Genomic DNA, 19928 nt, shown 5'->3' with positions numbered 1-19928 from the left:
AATAAAATCATTGTAAATGTAATGCGAAATTAAAACATTACATTTATCTGTTGTCATAGTAGTTGTTATGCAAACTGGTCTCATATCACCATGTTAGGAAATGTCTTTAAAAAAAATCACACGGATTTTAAAAGTGTAACACAAGGTTGTGGGCTGCGCAGGCTCGAGGTCCTCTGTACTCACCATATCTCAGTCAATCACTCTCTGATGCCAAGGAAAATATAAACAGTAAAATTGTGTCAGCCAAAGCCGGCGGACTCTGTCCAACCGCTGAATCAACCTTATCATTGTTTTAATCTTAATTCACTCTTTGAGAGGATCTCACAGTTCAAACTAAAGCAAGTTTTCTTTAGTTGAAGGTAAGGCTAAACACTGAGCTCTTCAAAAGTGATTTCACTGTCCTAACCTCGCGTTTGAAATTACCAGTTGAGATTAACATTACTGAGACATCTCCCTGTTGTTCACCTCATAAAAAGTTGCTTTGTTTAATCAAGTTCATAGCTAAATAAATTGAGTAATTAACGGACGACATCAAATTAGATCAACTTTATGTGAACACTGGTCTGTTCAGAGATTAACAAAGTAAACATTGTCTCGCTTATGTGCGCATTGTATCACATCACCCAATCTTTAGCCTGTTGGATACTTTAAATAAAACTGCTTTAAATTTAAAATCTACTGCACTCATAAAAAGAGTTCTTCAATGTCTCTTCAAAGAAGATACATCTTATCAAGAACAATGTATCGCTGTGTAAATTGGTTATGGCTCCGTGAAGTTTAAAAAAAAAGTTATTGTACATTAACCTATAGGTTTGTCAGATTAGGGACTGATTTGGGTAATTTAAAGTACCAGTACGTAGATGGTTTTCAAGAACTAGAGAGTAAATGTTCTTTACTGAATTTAAAAAGGTTCTTCAAAACGGTTTCTTCGTTCTAATTTAAATCTTTATTTTTAGGAGTGTTACTTAAAGGTTGCAGATAGGCTATGTTTCAATGCATCGATTTTCTTAAATGCCTTTTTTAAGACACGACGTCGAAGAAGTTGAACTAGGAAAAGACAAGAGGGAAGTGTACAATAAATGCGCATATAGACTATGTAACTGCAGCAGTTCTTCAATTAATCAAAGCACAGTGAATAATGTAAATAAGAAAAAGTATCAGAAATCACCTACAGAGTGATAATTCAATAATATACCTGTGTGAGACAAATCGGCGAATACATCGTAGATCGCGCTGATATTCAAAGTCCAGAAGGGTATCACAGATGATTGATATTATCGCTTCATTCTTCAGAGCTCGTACTGCTCCGTGCACGTTTGACTAAGACTAAGATATCCTCATTCAAAAAAAAAAAAAAAAAACACGCTCCTATCCGGCACCAGAGAACAACTGGAGATCCAACACTTAGCATTTAACCGATCCTGACCGCTGTTTAAGAGCACAAAAGATTGTAAACGGAGTGAATCTAGACGCATCCAAAGCGCGTGAGCTGAACCCGCCGCGGAGTAAAAAGCTACCGGAATCTGAGAGCTGAGTTTTAAAGAGGAATCTTAAATAATAGGCCTATATCGCACGTGCAATAGGAAAACTTGAAGGCGCCTAATTTCTGATCATGTGTTTGCTTTTCAAACTTGATATACTATGGGCCGGTAACACCCTCTAGTCTGCTGGAGCCTAACAAATCAGTCTGAAGATTTTTTTTTTCGCCTTTAATTACACAGTCATACTCCTCCTCTTCCAGCAAGCGCATATCCCATATTTCCAGCCCACCTCGACTGCACCTCCGTGACACTGACAAAGATTTAAGCAATTCACCACTTTTTATACAAGTGTCATTATTTTTCGTGGCAAGCACTTCAGGCAGGCATGTAAAACTATGAAACACGATAAAGCACAGCGTGCGAGCACAATACAGTATGTAAAGGTTTTTGCTGGTTTCTTCCATTACAAATTAAACAGTTTAGGCCATTTATATCTGTTCACAATAAAGAAACAACAAATACATAAAGCTTTTTCATTGATCTTATTTTGCGTCCATAAAGCCTATTGCTTAAGTTAGCCTATAGGCTATACATTTGAATTTGAATTGTAAATATGCCTTTGACTTTGATTAACTACATTTACAGGTCACCGTCTTAATAAAAAACAAAATTGCTTATACGATCAAATCATATCAGGATAAAGAAAGAAAGTAATTTTTGACAACTTTGCGACATTGACATTGGTTTAAGTTTACTTTCACTATCAGCTATTACAAACCAGTACAGAGGTAAGGCATTACTTTTAAAACATCAAGTCTCTTTTATTACATCATAAGCTTTGAAATGCACGGATTATTACAGATGCGAATGCATGTTTGGGCCTGCAGCGTTCGCAAAAGAAGTCAAAACTGAATAAAGGAATTCTATCACAAATGTCCACAGTGATTTCAGTGCGATTTAAAAGTACTACTACATAACAACAGTTTAATTTTGGGAGAAAGGAGAAAAGTCTGTGGTACTGCAAAGGGCCAGATTGTTTGCTGGACAGATAATGATTCCTTTCGCTTTACGTCGGCATCTTGTGTCAAAGTCAAAGCCAAAGCCCAGCCCCTCCGTCCAACTCATAAGTCCAAAACGTTCAACAATGACTTCATGAAGAAGACTGAATCAAGTACTAAGATGTAACACAATGGACCGCAACAAAAGCGCAACGCAACAAACTCCAAACGTGTTAATTGTAAAACAATGGATCGGTCTGCGGACGTAAACTATTCTGCAGACAAACATCGACGTGTAGCCTACATAACGCAACGTTTCTTAGATATGAAGTATCATTTGTCGAAAGAAAACAGTTGATACAATGAATATATATATATATATATATATATATATATATATATATATATATATATATATATATATATATATATATATATATATAAACACAGCAAGTGCCGTTAAGTAAAACAGTGCGAGACAAGCATTTAAATGACAGGAGAACAGTGTGAGTAAATATCAACACGACTTGTCCAGGTATTCGCGCTGCTGCTCCGTGCCAGAAGTGCACTGCTATTCTGGGGGAGAGTTTTAGCGAACATAGGATGCATGCCAAGAGGCACAAACTCGACTTCTGACACAATGATATGACCCATATGGGACGTTTGCCAATAAACAATCCAACATTACTATCATTTTGTCTGCAGTTTTAAAGTGTCTTGTTCATTTCGACTGTTAAACGTAATGCTATTGCCCTTTTGAGGTTACATACGCGCAACACAGCAACTCGAGAAAAATATTCACAAATGTTAGTAAGACAGTGTTTTTCATCGTAACGTACCATTGCACTGTATTGCATGGAATTGAAGGGGGTTCCTGGAGGCCAGATGAAACTGAAGCCGGTACGCTCACATGTCTCAAGTTCAAAAAAAAAATTGTGCTTTTAATTTTTTTTCTCTCACTCTCTTTTCGTTTCACGTTGTAGTGCTTACAAAAATGAACACCGGAAGAGAATTCTTGGCAGACAGGCGGCAAAATCAACTGAGCGAGCACCTCTGATATATATATTTTTTTATCTTCCTTCCTCTGCAAGTCAGTCTTTTTGGATAGCTTTTGGTGGTGAAGTTGAACGCGGTCCAGAATAGGCTGAGTTTTGGAAGTGGGTAGGTCTGCGCCTTCACTTTCTCTGTCTGTCGTCGCTGTTGCTCGCAGGCAGCAGCCAAACGTAGCTGCGCATTTGGAATTACATCCTCGTTTCTGATTGGCTGGCGCACCGGCGGAGCTCCGCTCTGCGTTCCATGCCCTAGGCCCCTCACTTCCGCTCGACAGACAGTGTCACTATTTGCATATTAATATTGACCAAGTCCCATCAAACCGAGACCGAGAGAAACTTAGACTAGTGGTTGAAGATAGGTCAAATTCCTGTGTGTATTTTGGCTACCGTCATTAAGAATTCCTAATTAACCACCACTAAAACAAAAAAAATAACTACTACTAAAACAAAATAAAATAAAATTAAAAAAAAAAAAATAAATGTAAAAGAAAAGAAAAGAAAAGAAAAAAATAAATGTTATTTTAATTATATACAATTATATATATATAATTATATAATTCCCATTCACACTGTTGTTTGTTGGTGTAGTCTAAGCCTATATGTCCTATCTTGATACATAATTCTAACATCGTAATATTGGACACCCCAGTTCTAATAGGCCTAATACAGACAGTATATATATATCTATATATATCTAGCTATATATATCTATCTGTCTATCTATCTATCTATATATATATATATATATATATATATATATATATGTATATATATATAAAACTAAAACATTAAGATTTTCTATGATATAGCAAATAAAGACACCACTGTTCGGGAGCACAATGATGGCACTGATCCAGCCCACCAGAACACCAGAGCGCAGCACACACACACACACACATACACACACACGAGTCCAACAAGAATGAAACGCGCATTTGAGCGTTTATCGTTGTCATCAAAGCATGAGAAGTATTAAAACGGAGTAAGGATTATATATCACTTATTTATAGATAAAATAGCAATAATGGCATATAACAGAAAACACAAACAACACATAGCTATGAATTATTAGTTATTCTGACGAATTTTATTTTTGTATATATGCCATAATACATGCAATTTATGTGTTAATCTTAAACAAAAGAATTTTCAGATCGAGTCTTTAATTTAGGTCAGTTGTTACAAAATCAATCGAGAAATATCACTTATATTAAACAATATGTAGGCTAATGTGACAAATTGTTTAATGGTTCGGTAGGCTAGGACTTTTTTTAGAATTTCAACAGAAGAAATTGCATAGTTATCTTTATGTTGTAGCTATATAATGTATTTTTTATCTGTCAGATATACGAACTTTTAAAACTCTTTCACCTACAATGAAGCGTGCCGATCCGAGCACCCACATAACACTGTCATTTGGAGACATCCTTGCTCTTCACGATACAAGTCGTCACCTCGGAAAGTTCGTTTTGGTTGTGACTTTACTCGTGCCTCACCAAATGAACCTGCCAAGATAAACGACTTTTACAGAATAAATCTTTTATTCAGGTTTACATCGTCACACTTGTAGCTAAAACACGCGGCTTGTTTGAGCTTTATCGAGTAGGTGGAGTGTGATATGAAATGAAGCGAAAGGGCTCCAAATTCTTAGACGTAAACTTTGGCAAGCTCATTTGTGAGCGGAGGACAGGAAACCACTATTAACGTATAGAATCACCGATGTCCAGCTGAAGAGTTTAGTTAATTCTGGTCCCTTGTGCCTGTCAAGTTTCAAATGAGTTTGGATTTGTGTCTCGTGCGCACAGCGAGCCTCGGTACTGCCTCCGTAAGTTCACTTCATTTCATGAACATAGGTATTCTATTCTCTTGCATGGAGACATCCAACGCCAAACTTTCCCAGTCATTAATTCTCGTTTTACTTGTGCAGTACGAAGGCTGGGCAGCGAACGGATCAGTGGGGCGCTGTATTAAGATGATATTTCGTTTCAAATGTTTCTAAAGATTCTAATTATTGTGTAAAGAAGAGCAGGGACTGAAGGGTGAGGAAACCTTGTATTTCGCTGTTCAGTAAGCATTCGTCAAGTCCTACAAGTGAATATTACTCTATGCTACATCAGTGTATTTATTGTTTCAAAAATATATTTGCCTTGCACCGTGCAAATTGATTTCTAAAGCCGGCAAAGAGTGGCGAACTGTTTTCATTAAATGGAAACCATGACCTGCGGCTTTTGAATAAATAGCCTTTGCCACTCCTTTTTATGTCTATCCTACCATAAATAAGTTAACCGGGCAGCAAAGGGACATACGACCGTCTAAAAAGTGCTTGAAGACTACCCAAAGCTCGTTACCGTCTAATCTATTCTACGTCTCCGTTATACGTTATAGTTTTTCCGCCAACGATGTTTAAAAGTTATTATTATTATTATTATTATTATTATTATTATTATTATTATTATAAGCAACTGATAGGCTACCAGCCCATCATTTCCATTTAAACCTTTCACTCTGAGACCTAGAAGCGCTTTTTTAGCACGTTTTAGTGGGATTTTTACATTTGTTATATAATTAATTAATGTAACATTTATTATAGTGCTTTGAATCGTTTGAGCCCGAATTGACAATCAATATTTAATAAAGATTGTAGTTAGGCTATATATATATATATATATATATATATATATATATATATATAGTCTATATATACATATCATGATATATGAATTAGTCTAGATTACATGCCAAGTCATATATGGTAGGATTTTTTTATAAAAAGACAATGAAAAGACGATGCACATTTATTGTTTTCCATAACACTACCTCTCTAACCAAGCAAACTTTCAAATGCATGTTGGGTTTGGATGTCCGGATTTGGATGTGTTTCTTGGCGGCCACTTTGATCAACTAAAAACTGCAGCTAGCCTATTTGTAGCTTATCAATTTTATCATTATGCTCAATTTAGATGAACATAAATATGTCTACGTATGAATATGAAAATGATAAATTTTTTTTTTTTTTTTTTTTTTCTCAGTCTGCTTTTCAGGTGAATAAAATAGGATAACTTTTTCTTTTTTAAAACAAGAATTATTGTATGGTCATGTTTTGTCTATTCAGTTTTCAATAAATTCATATTATAATTTCATATTACATTACAGGCAATCCTGTCAGGGTGCCCCCCGTCTGTGACCCGAGAAGCTGGGGTTCAGACCCGCGACCCTAAAGACGATAAAGCTTTTTGGGAAATTGATGGATGGATTTTACATATTTCGTGTAACTCTACTTCATAATTGGAATCTTTGTGAAGTGCTAAATTCTAAAACAGTTGTGTTAAAACGCAAATGTTTAACAATTAGACGTCACAGTCAGTTTTTGTTCAGCCCACAAGCCGCACGTTTGTCGATTATTATACTATTATTTAATTTTTTAGGTTATTATAATATGTAGTTTTGCAATATAAATGGTCTTTGCTCTTAAGTGGCCTGAATAGCTACATCCGATGCATTTTCATATCGAGCCACAAGGCCATATTTGTATCAGAAAGGCCTAGACTGCAAGCAGGTGACGTTAAACAAACTAAAATATAGGAGGGACTAACACATTCACGCGGTGCATTTTGGTAATTTACAAAAGAACAAATGTTGACTGCATCATGTTCTAGCATAGCTATAGAATGCAGTGACCACGCTCTGCTGTCTTCGAGTCCCCTTCATTCACTAATTCCAAAAATGCACATCGTCTAATGGCTTTAGAAACCTGCAACCTAACTTGGACATCAAATAACAGTTTTGACTATTAACCAATGCACACACAACTGTCCTTTTATCACTTTAATTTTGCTGTTTTATACTTCAACAACAGGACCACAGAGTGCCCACAGATTAGCCACTTAAAGCCATCAGTGAATTATTACATAAGGTCCATGAAATCTACATATTTATTTCAGAGATTGTTGTTGCGCTGCCACAGTAGTGGTAAAACCTTAGATATTTGTGAATGAACCTTCGCCTTATATCTGCTCTCATAGCTCGCCGTGATCGTATAGTGGTTAGTACTCTGCGTTGTGGCCGCAGCAACCCCGGTTCGAATCCGGGTCACGGCAGTAAAAGAACAAGAGCAACTTTTGCATCGTTACTTGATTTGATGTGCTAGAAATAAAGAAGGTTAGGAACAACCGAGTAGTTAATAATATGCTGTTCAAAAACGGTGAGCTACTCGGAGTGTCGATACAAGTAAACTGACATAATTTAACCTTCACAGAAAAAAAATATCTATGATATAGATTTTAAACAAATCAAACTTTTAATCAGTAAAACAATTGGGGTTATTTCTTTCAATTAGATCTATCTATATACATTTGGTTGGACTAAAATCTTTGTTCTTTGTTGGTCAATTATACGTAAATAACTTCAAAATACCGTTTTCTATGGCAGAATGTGCGGCACCAGCACCTCTTGGGTGTTACTCTTCCAGAGGTTATGAGGCGGAGTGTACGTACAGCGCAGTTTCCAGTCAGCCCACAAGGATGCGGTAGGAAACTGGCTGCTGGCGAACCGTGTGCCGTGATCGTATAGTGGTTAGTACTCTGCGTTGTGGCCGCAGCAACCCCGGTTCGAATCCGGGTCACGGCAAACGTTCCTATGTAAGGCTGCTATTTTGAGTGACAAAATTATATGTTCATATTCTGAAAATGAAGAAAAAAATAATAATAATTCTAAATCGCCTAAAATTCTGCATGGGTGATATTGTAGTCTACCATATAGTGTCTTTTTACACTTCAAAACCTCTCTTTAATTGAAATATTTACTTTCAATTAATATTCTTGTAATTCAATTATATGCTAAAAATAGGCTATAAATATATATTTTTCCCTCTACAGTGACGACAGAGAGAAGACGAGCATATCCAACATCTGACTGACCTGTTTGTTTTTAGGATATTTTAAGACACCCTCAGTTTTTAATATGTACGCACCAGACGATTTAGGCACCAGAGGGCAGCACACGACCATGTATATGAAACCACTGCTACAAAGGGATCATTAGGAAAACTTGGCAGAGATAAAGACTGATTAATTACCTTACTGTGTCCAGTTGAGATTACCGCGCCTGAAGTAATTCTAGACACAGATATTTCTGACTTTTGGATGGTAGAGGCTACTAAAAGTGTAGCTAATGTTATTCATGAAAACACATCAACAATGACCCAAACCAGTGTTTTACCAGTGTTGTCTTTACCATCAAAGGAGTGTCAAATAATTGATTTCTTTTACACATTCACTTAGTCAAATGTAGCAAAATGCAGTTAAAGTTAGAAACATGTATGTGTTGTTTTTGTTACGATGTCATTTTATATTTAATGTTTGTTTTCTTATTTCCTGTCTCTTTGCCCAATGATTCATCTTTAAAAGCAAAACAAAACAAAAACTCTCACACACTTACACATCATAAACCACAAAGACACACTCAAAGAGATGCAGAAGGAGCTCTTTTGCACCTGTTGACAACCATGAAAGACTGTCCTTGTTCCTCGCTACTACAGACCAGCCACCAAGAACAAGAGCAACAACGAGATGCACGCTCAAATAAACAAGGAGAAAGCTTATAGTAAACATGGAATCCTGCCAAAACCACTGCGTCCCATTCACACTCACACACACACCCGTGCATGCATCGCAAATCCTTCAGCTACGAGAAAAAAAGCAGCAGGCCCCCACAGAAGAGCCAGGCAAAACTGCTGTGTGCTTGCTTTCTCTCTCTATGTGCGTCTGTCTCCCTCCTCACTTCAATAGGTCTTGATTGACAGGACAAGCATGCACCTATGTCGCATGAAATGTGCATCCCTGCAGGCCTTTGTCTGGTCTCAGAACACATGTTCCTGTAACAATGTGCATCTTCATTAGCCACAACTATAGAAGGATCATGGTCTGATATTTTATCTTTCATCTTCGCTAAAGAGGGGGTTTCCTCCACAAACAGTGGTATAAATACTGAAGTTGTTTTCTTGTGATCACATCACATTAAAAGTTTGTGTGTGAAGGGTATGTTGAAGGATATCAATAATATTAGCATGTGCAATGTTGAGTCCTATTAATACTCCAAGAAATTAGAGTAGAGACATCCCTGTAATAGTGTTAGTTACCACAACTATAATATATAACTGTATCACATATGCATTAGTACGACAGTCTACATTCAAATGTTTGATTCTCCTGTCTGTGGATCTAATGACTGTGTATTTTTACATTCTGTCTTATCATTTGGCACTGGATAGTTTCAGCACTAAAGCATATGAATGAAGGTAAGCACCTGCAGTGAGATTAATAAAGATATATATATATACATTTGAGATTACAGTGAGATTACAGTTCACCCAAAAATGAAAATTCAGTCAGGTGGATCCAAACCTGTATCTCTTTCTTCTGTTGAACACAAAATAAACTATTTTGAAGCATGTGTTGAATTGATCATTTAGAATTTTTTCCTTACTATGGAATTCAATGGGCAACACCAACTGCTCAGTTACCCAAATTCTTCAAAATATCTTCTTTTGTGTTGAGCAGAAGAAAGAAACTCGCACAGGTTTGGAACAACCTGGTGGGTAAATGAAGGCAGATTTTTTTTTTTTGTTTTTTTTTTTAGAAAGACATTTTTTAACAATAGTCTAGATTTTTAATACTAGTAGTTCAGAGTTCTAATACTTCATATAAATGATTCTACTCATGCAACAGTCTAGGGCTAATGCTGCAGGTAAACAACAAATGATATAAGGCATTTAGGGTGTAAGCAAGTCTGCATTGATTGAATTAAGGTTTAAACAAAAGCAACCGTTTTTATTCTTTTTTCATGAGGTTTTAAAAAGATAAAAACAGAGAAACAAGACAACGAGCAGTACAAGAACAAGAATAAACAAGAAAATTGTTATTGCATTAAACTCAGCCTTACTACCCAATTATTATTGATTACCTTAATTCATAATCTCAATTTATACTTAATTCTCCTATATTTAATGAGAGCAGTTAATATAAGTGGCCAGGTTATATTAATACACACTATTCCTCCATGTGGCAGTTCTGGTCTATACCTTGATGATTCCCTTTTTCCTCTCTCAAGGCTCCTTTCTTTCTTAACGTCCCCTCATCGACCCCCCAACCCTGTTTAGAACAAAGAGGCCTTTTGTTTCCTAATTGCCCAAAGCAGATCTTCGTCAGGCATGGCTACACATTGCTGTAACAGTTAAAGAACCCCTGGTCAATCATTATCTTCAAAATGCTCTCCATCTGATCTCTCAAAGATAAGTCAACAGATAGTAAGCATACAAATATACGCCTTTTCACTGCTTTTTGAAAATAGTCTCACATGTACACATAAGTGCCAATGTTCCAAAAGGATTCAATAAGTACTTAGGCTGCATCCGAATATGCATGCTTCCCTACTACAGTATATAGTAGGCAAGAAAAAGTATGTAAAAAGAGTAGGATGTCCAAATTCACATTTGAGGAATTCAGGACCAGATATTATATTCTTACTATGTTTACCATAAGAGACAAGTAAAACCTTTTTAATTCGATTATGAAGTTTGCCATGCATCACATGACTGTACGGGATTTCTTTCCCTCATTAAAGATGCTAAGTACAGTCTTGTACCTTTGTCTTTTTTACTGTTTATATATATACTTTTTAGGCGTATATGTTTAACAAAAACTTAGCAAAGTCCCTATGGGAAAAATATTTCTGGAACCAAGGCATTTGGAAAAAGTGTGCAGGCACTGTTGCTCTCTGACAATGATAGGTCACATGACAACATGGTAAATGTAGTACATCTGGATTACATTCATACTATTGAACATAAGTGCTATTCGGACAGGACTAGTTTTCTTTGCGATTTTAATCCCGTTGGAATCTGCCAAGTCTGTGTTTTTTTCTCACACAACTTCTGTAGGCTAAAAAATTCCAGAGCAAATTTCTACTCTTTTTCGGCAAACACAGTGGTCCTCTGAGACCTCTAATCCTGAATGTGAATGTCTGCCATGTGTGTTTTTCACTAACCTGACCTACTGTGTGTGCACTAATCTTTCATGTGTTGCACCTGAACAGCATCTTAGGAAACAAATAGATAATATAAATATAAAATACATATACATTTTTTAAATATAACATTATGAAGAGCCAACTCACTTAAATTTCTAAGACTGAACATTTTAATATCAGCATCAGGTAATCTATATGTATAGATTTATCTGCTTAGTTACGTGGGTTATTTAAATAATGTCTCTATAATAAATTACATATACTCAAACGTCGTTCAGAAAACTCAGGAAAGGTTGTTCAATCCCATCCAAATATAGGGGCTATACTTTTTAAATAGCCACAAAGTAATTAATTATTCAATTGAAATACCTAGATATTAATGGTATTCTGCTAACTGATATGACAGTTGTCTCAGACTTGTACTGACATCTATGGGTGCAATATCATGCAAAAGAAATGCTTTTTTAGTACCACTGTCATTGTATAAAGGCTCTACTCACAGTCATCTAATTTATTTCTCAAGAATAAGTAAATTCTCTGTATTAATCTGATTGCAGCTTGTCCTTCAGCTTTGGAAAGACTCTAAACAAATAACAACAACAATAACATTACATTTGTTGTCATTGAATATGTTTTACAGATAATGACACAAACTGTACTATTAGAAGTATTATTAAAATTATTATTAATATTATGGCAGTAGTGGTGGTAGAGTAATAGAGGTACTAGAGTTTGATGGTGAGATGAAGGTGGCAGAAGCTTTAAACATGCTGCTCTGATAATACACACTGCTGGCAGAGAGCAGTTAGAGGAAGCTGAGCTTGATCCCTACGATAATGATCAAACTAACCTGAGGTGTGCCTAACAGCCGGAATAATTAACACTGTGATTACGGGGAGAGTTTAGCTTCCAGACAAACAAAACATTTAGTTGTTAGATCAGTCTGAGGATTTGAGTCTAAATCAAAAGCACCAAGGTGACCTATCTAAAAGTACAACGTCACTACTGTCATAATGTCAGCTGACACTAATCCCATGTGGCGATCAAGTTTCACGCTGGTCACTGAAGAGTTAAACCCAAAGCTCCTCATGACTCTTCTCTTTTTAGGAATGCCCTTTACCAAAAACCTGTATTTGTTCATCCATACTCCATAAAAACCGAGTGTTTACTATTGTCCTCTTGTATTATCAACACACTATTTTCCTGTTTAATACTGTAAATCTGCTTTGACACAATCTGTTTTTAAAAAGTGCTAGGCTATATAAATAAAAGTGACTTGGCTTGACTCAACATTTACAGGATAATTAATACAGTCACCACACCTGGCGTAAAAACGGACAGGTTCTAACATAAGCAGTGTTTACTTTCTCTGCCCATTATAAACTGGTCATCATGTTGGTCATCATCTGACCCATGGATCGCGGAACGAACCAAAAGAGGGGGGGCACATTTTAATATTAGAACAGTGGGCCTACTAATAGTAGCTAGATGCCATATATATTAGCCTATGTATTTTTAAGCTAAGATTCTGGGTAATTGATTTTTAGAATATGGATCACAGTTCTCCCGATTCTGAAGACAACCAAACAAAATAATATGTAGGCTAATTTACTGACAAACGTTTTTGGCAAAATATTATATTTAATGTTATAAATGAGGCTATTTAAAAATATTTATTAGGCTACTTTAAATGAATTAATTATGAGAAAATCTTTGAATGAAGACTTGTTTCATCCAGTTTTTTTTAACACATCTTTTAAATGAATGATACAGACATCAAATACATTTTAACTGTCACCAGTCGCCACCTACTGGTATAATGCAACAAAATCTATATTTGAAGCACAACATAGTTCTGAACGTCATTTACTCAATTTGATCTGCCGCAACATCAAAGTTTATGTCCGGACTAAACTTTTATCCCCAATACTTTCGTTATTATAGAAATGTAGCCTACTGTGTAAGTCGACTGTGAAGCTGTTTCAAACATAAAGCTTATATGATGAGCTGCTCTCTCTGGATCATGTGTTTTAATCGAGATCGCGATCTTTTAAAGATTAATCGTGCATGCCTATGAGCCTATAACCTATGTATTTTTGTAGCCTATGTCATATACCAGACCTGAAAAAAGTAACCTGGGCCCAGTGGTAAAAAAAAAAAAAAAAAAAAAGAAAAGAAAGAAAGAAAAAAAAATGGAGCCCAGTGGTCATCCAATCAATATCATAAACATAGTTGTCACAGAATTTCCTCATTTATTTCTTCCCCTACTGCTAATCCTTTTAATTACTGCCTTACTCAATGCTAATGTTATTCACGATTAGTTGGTATTATGCTAATCTTCGACCCACATTCGGCAGGAGAGCAGGAGCATCGTCTGAAGGCCAGATTGCTGGGAGGCTGGCATGCAGACTGACATCAGTCTCCCAGCTGCACAAAGCAAGCCAGACAGAGGGACTACTGCAAAAAAAAAAAAAAGGCCCTTAATAAAAAAAAAATAAAAAAAATGGGGGACCGTAGTGTGTACCTTAATGAACGACTGTTGGCCACAGGGATTAGCGATAAATGCTGCTTTCCTCTCTTTCCTAGCCCACCCCAGCATCTGCTGACAGTTCTGACATTTAAAGCCAGTTTCTTAGTCTTGAGTATCTCAGTGGTTTTGGTTTCAAATTAAACCATGTCTTTTTTGCTATATTTTCAGAAAATAGAAATATTGTGAAATGTTCCAAATTCTTGATTGTACTCTGATATTCCACTGGACACTGCATGAAAAGGACAGATCTCCCATCTCTCAATATTCAGTGGTAAACACATGGCATATATATATATATATATATATATATATATATATATATATATATATATATATATATATATATATATATATATATATATATAATTTATTAATTTTTACAAGTCTACTGTATAATATTCATATAAACTGAAATATTTGTGACCTTGTCTGTGAAATCCAGGCTAAAGTCTCAAAATCTAATTATTAGATTACAAGCATCAAAGTTTGATTTCAACCATTAATTTCACTGATTTCAAACTTTGACACAGCCTTACTCAGTCAATATTAAAAATATCAAGGTAACATTTTCACGGAATGTTCTTTGCTTTATAAAGGATGATTTTATCTAGAAAACAGTAAATCACACATTTAAAAAAAAAAAAAAAAGGAAAAAATAGAGACTTTAGCTGGGTTTTTACAGCCAGGGGCACATTTGTACTCTTAATGATTAACCAAATGCAGTGGCAGTGTTCCAGATTCAATTACTGCGTTTTTGTTTCTAATTTTCAGTAAGAAAATATACAATATGCAACCCTGTTCTAGGAGGCACCCCAAAACTGCACGTTTTACATGTCTCCTTAATAAAACACACCTGATTCAGGTTATCAGCTAATTAGTAGAGACTTCAAGACCTGAAATTGGTGTGTCAGAGAAAGGAGACATGCAAAATGTGCAGTGATGGGGTGCCTCCAGGACCAGGGTTGGGAACCACTGCCTTATACAATTTAATTTTTATCTGTTATTACATTTGTCGATGAGTCCCATAGACGCAAAGACAGATGGCTCAGACAGAAGCCACAGTTTTACACAAAATGAATGACTAATTACTTAACAACTATAACTGAAAACACAAAAGTGTTATATTGTATCTAAATAAGTAAAGCAGGTTATCATAAAATGTTGGACTTCATCTTGTGCAACAATGATTCCTTTCTAAACACTGTTTTAGCTCTAAAATGTGTATAAAGCTAAATCATGCTAATAATGTTTATAATGCTAATGTTTATAATAATAATAAAATTAAAATTAAAACATTAATTTTGAAGCATCCCTTTATACCCTAATTGTTGTAACTGCCCTATTAAAACAGTGATAAACTGTTAACTCACAAGATGGCTGGCAAAAGGAAAAAAGTATTTCACTTCAAAAATTAAATAAATAATAATAACATATAGTGGAATAAGAACCAGCAGCAGCTTCACTGAAAGCAACACTCAGACAAGAGGCTTTTGTCTGTGAAGAGGGAAAATAGACAAACACAGAGAAAAATGTCAACAAGTGCAGGGCAAGACCACATCTTGTGCGACAGTGTTCATAAGTGGCATGAGCAAAACTAGTGGAGTAAGTCACAAAATCAACCGAGCAACATCAAAAACATCATAAATCATCTGAGCAATGGATGCAAGAAACATCAGCTGGAATAACACTTTATCTCTTATACTTCTTATTTTAATTTTCATCTGAAGTGGCGATGGATCATCACCGATATACTCTCAAAATCCCCATAACAACAAGAATTGGGATTGACCCCTTAAACATGATTAAAGGTGAGTTATAACCTAAGATTAATATAGATCGCAGTATGCAAACAGAAGAGGGACTCTGAAAAAAACTTGACCTCCTGACACAGAGTTTAACGCAGGGTCCTGACCTCACCTGACACCAGTGACATCCGTATACAACACACATTTTGCTAAATATAAACACATTAGAAGACTGGGTATAAAGCAGGATTACAAACCGCAATGTGCTAAAATAAATGTAAAAGAAATGAAACTACAGCAGAAAAAAAAATTAAGCAAATATATACATACATACACATATATGGTTTTACAAATCACAAAAAGATTCTGTAAATAATTATATAAATACTGCTAAATAACTTTTTCAAATGAGAAAACAAAGAATTCAAATTCAAACATCTAGTCTGCAAAACCTTTTCTCTAAGACATGCTATGAATCGCACCGAAGGAGGAGTTACGTCACTCAAAAAATTGGTGGGAAAAAGCGAAGAAAAAAAAACTCCAAAAAGCACCAAACTTACCATCCACCAGGTCCTGGCTGTCATGTCATAACATAGCTGCCATTTGATGGAGCTGTCTGCCGTTTTCCCAGCCATTCTCCCGTCAGTAGCTTTCATCAGGAGCAGCTCAGGAGTAGATAACACACTAATCAAGCCTTCATCAGACGCCACTCTCTCAGCCCCATGTAGGCCAATCCTTATCACACTGCATTATGGGAGAAAAAAGTGCACGCACACACACACACACGCGCAAGCAGCCCTGTGCTGCAGCGATGACTCCAGCCTCCAGTGCTGCCTATAATGACAGGATCAGGATCTGAATCCCTCACACACACACTCACACAGAGAGAGAAAGCCCCCCACCTCGGCCAGGACTTTAATTTTTTAAGCTGCGCCGAACAGGAGCATACAAATTTTTTTTGCATTTTCATTGGTTATATATTGTTGATTATGGTTTTTGAACCCCCCCCCCCCATAAATACACACACACATTTTGGCCCCCCTCCCCCATACACTCTTCATGTTGATGAAGGGAGGCCCAAATGGGAATTATACTCCCCAAACAAAGACTGGGGAGTTTCATAGACATGAGAGCCGGGCACGGTTCAGATATCACAGACTTACAGCAAATGAGGGAGGGAGAGCGAGAGGGAGCAGGAAAGAGAGAAAGAAAGAGAGGCGCAAACACAAACAGGTAGCCTATTCCAAGTCCACTCACTAACAAACCTGGCATACTTCACCAAGCTTTGACCATCACTTTCTAAAAATTAAAGGACAAACTCTACTGATTCAGAAGAAGCAAGAGGATTTAAATATCTTCATTCACAGACGGATTAAAGAAACTAAACATGCTCAATAGTTGATACTTTAAAAAAAAAATTATAGTTGTTTTTACAGTGTAGTTAATCAAATTAAGGTGTGTTGCTATGCCAATGAATTTAAGGAAAAGTGAGGAAAATTGTTTACCCTGACGTATTCTGAACTGAAACATGAGGTTGGTGTTGATAAAACATTTCCATGTGATGATTCTTTATAAATGACTCTATAAAGCTCTGGAACGCGCATTAGAAGTGTTAATCAAACAACATTGCTAATGTAAAGAAAGATGGTTTGTCAGAAAAATAGTTAGAGCTCAAAGTCAGTCAACAGAATTCATCCTTAAAAAGAGAACTAGATTTTTTTTTTTTTTTTTTTAATAAAATTGAGTGTATATAAAAATAAACAATGAAGCAAGCTCTAAAATAATCTTTACATTATTAGTTAAACATTTGACAGATGTCAAGAGTTTTAAGAATGAGTAGTCTGATGCAACATGGAGGGATGAATCTTGAGATGGAGAAGACAATGGGTGTACTGTTGAAAAATCCTTATAGATGTAAAAGGATTGAAAGAATAATGGAATAGTGAACGGTTTGTTAAGCTAAAGTTAGTACTGTTAAACCAACTGAACTGTACAATTTTTTCAATTATTTGGGGGGGAAAAGGAAAGAAAAAAAAACGTGTAGATTCTAAGAAAGGTTCTTTCTTATAATGGTTGAAAATTTTGTGAATAATTTTTTGCATAATTATAATATTTCTATATTTATTCAATATTTATCATATATTTATCATTTACATTCATATCCTAAAATTACCTTTTTTAAGTTATGTTTAATAGATTTTTAAAAGATTTTGCTAACAAATGTATTAGTGAATATCACAAGTATTTAGTTATTTTCAGATCACTCTGGATGGTTAATAAACTTTTCAGTTCATAAATGAAATGTAAAATGTTCAATTGAACTTGATGGAAAAGAGAAGACATTCACATTTTTAAACCTGATTGTGAAACCCAAAGTCACTTCATTTATTTACAGATTAGATGCTTTAAAACTGTTAGCACTGATAATGATAACGGCCAATTATGCTGCTCATCTTGGATCTAGATTCTATGTAAAACCCTCAGCAGTCCCGGGACAGCTGAAGATAAACACAGCTGGGAAATCTGATGAGCCTCTAGAAGGTTACAGATATTTAAGTCATCAGAATATTCTAGAAACAAGTGCGGTGCAAAGGCATCAGCTAGCACGTAATAACTGGCTTGCATTAATAGCATTAGCACAGCTTTGGCTGTTTAAAGCAATGCAAAGCAACCTTTGATGACATTAACCAATTATAAGGAATCTCTTGCATCAGAAGGCTGAGAGATGTAATGGATGTGCTGGTGCGACGGATTTACAGTTCTTATTCGAGTCACACAACAATCTTATGTTTGAGCACTGTAAAGCATGCTCACATCCCACTCCTTCAGAATTACATTTAATAAACATACATACAAACAAATGAAGCTCTAGTCATGCTTTTGACATTTGCAGATTTACGCATCAACCTGACTCTTTGCTGTGAGTAGTGGGATTTAACGCTGAATGCCAGCTTTGTTCCATGTTTGGAACTCTCTTTGTAACCTATCCAGACCTTTTTCCCTCGGCAGCGCATTCCCAACCTCCACCTCCTCACAGAATGTTCCCGCCTGCAGCTGCTTCCCTCCACGTGAATTGTGGGATTGTGTGAGAACGTCCCGCGAGTCAGGGCACAGCGCGTCTGGCATTCAGGGGCCGAGGTGGCATTTCAGAAGCACTATGGTCAGAAAAATACCTAGAGTGTTGTTTATCCTCCTCGCCTTTTGCGTTGTGTCTTTCCATTCATTTCCGAAACTTTTCCCACATTTCCACACAGATTCCCAAAGAGGTTATTCTCTTTTCTTAAACATCAGGGTCATAACTTGTTACATCAAAAATCCTAAAAAAAATTATGTTCGATGGAAGCATTAGACAAATAATTCCAATAAACAGCAGAATAATAATAAACCAAAGTACAAGGTGACTGATCCATAAAAAGGATGCTAACTGAAAGCAAACAGACTGAAGAAAGCAGAGAACAACTTCACTGCTATATCAATTTTTTTTTTTCACTGTCTTCTGAAAATGCGTTCTTTTCAAACATTTGAAAGACATTCTTTTAACATTTCACTTGAATTTCATCACCTGGGCCATATTGATTTTGACACTGCCTTGATTGGATTAGGATTACATTTTTAGACTGTAGTTTTAATTGGATTTCTACTTTCTTTCTGTCTAGTATTTGTAAGAGTTATATGAAAAATCAATAGGCAAATCAATAATTTGAAAGGCTGGGAAGTGAAAATTGTTGAATTGATCCAAGTAACGTGAACAGCTGCTACAGACTTACTGTGTACATAAATCGGTTTGTGCTATCTACTTAGTACAAATCACAACTGTGACATATACAGTTAAGTGCTTTTTTCAATAAATCTATGTATTTAAATCTAATTATACTAATGTATAAAATATGTTATTTATATCATTATTATAAACAATTCAGGATGAAAAAGATATGCAGAGTACTTCATAATGCTTCTAAAATGTCATGTTACAGTCACATTTCAAATACAGCAAATACAGCAGTCATGGCTAAGGGTCATTTAAGGTTTATTCATAGTTAAGGCTGAGCCATTGTCTGTTACTAATTAATAATAACCAATGTCCAGAGATGCTCTAT

The 19928-nt window shown here is 35.8% G+C and overlaps 1 protein-coding gene, 1 long non-coding RNA gene and 2 other non-coding genes across 10 annotated transcripts in view; 3 read left to right on the top strand and 1 right to left on the bottom strand.

The window, feature by feature from the left end:
* LOC109059989 (nuclear factor 1 B-type) overlaps nt 1–16661 on the bottom strand; it is a 90733-nt gene extending 74072 nt beyond the window's left edge. Inside the window, exon 1 of one of the 7 annotated variants that reach the window (XM_042728368.1) lies at nt 16392–16661. In XM_042728368.1, the coding sequence (XP_042584302.1) occupies nt 16392–16487 (96 nt within the window). In that variant the 5' untranslated portion in view covers nt 16488–16661. Of the gene's footprint in view, nt 1–1195; nt 1883–3318; nt 3711–16391 lie in introns of those variants that run through there. The other 6 variants (XM_042728367.1, XM_042728371.1, XM_042728369.1 and 3 more) reach the window with 6 other exon arrangements.
* LOC122138008 lies at nt 5191–8644 on the top strand. Its single transcript, XR_006155238.1, has 3 exons — nt 5191–5356; nt 7960–8168; nt 8406–8644. It is a non-coding gene; the product is annotated as an uncharacterized LOC122138008 (long non-coding RNA).
* On the top strand, nt 7557–7628 carry trnah-gug. The gene has a single exon. It is a non-coding gene; the product is annotated as a tRNA-His (tRNA).
* trnah-gug lies at nt 8086–8157 on the top strand. The gene has a single exon. It is a non-coding gene; the product is annotated as a tRNA-His (tRNA).
* Nucleotides 16662–19928: the final 3267 nt, after the last annotated feature.

Source organism: Cyprinus carpio, chromosome B7, assembly GCF_018340385.1.
Source record: "Cyprinus carpio isolate SPL01 chromosome B7, ASM1834038v1, whole genome shotgun sequence".
NCBI lineage: Eukaryota > Metazoa > Chordata > Actinopteri > Cypriniformes > Cyprinidae > Cyprinus > Cyprinus carpio.
Note: the sequence above shows the minus strand (reverse complement) of the source record. Positions and strands in the feature narration are given on the sequence as shown.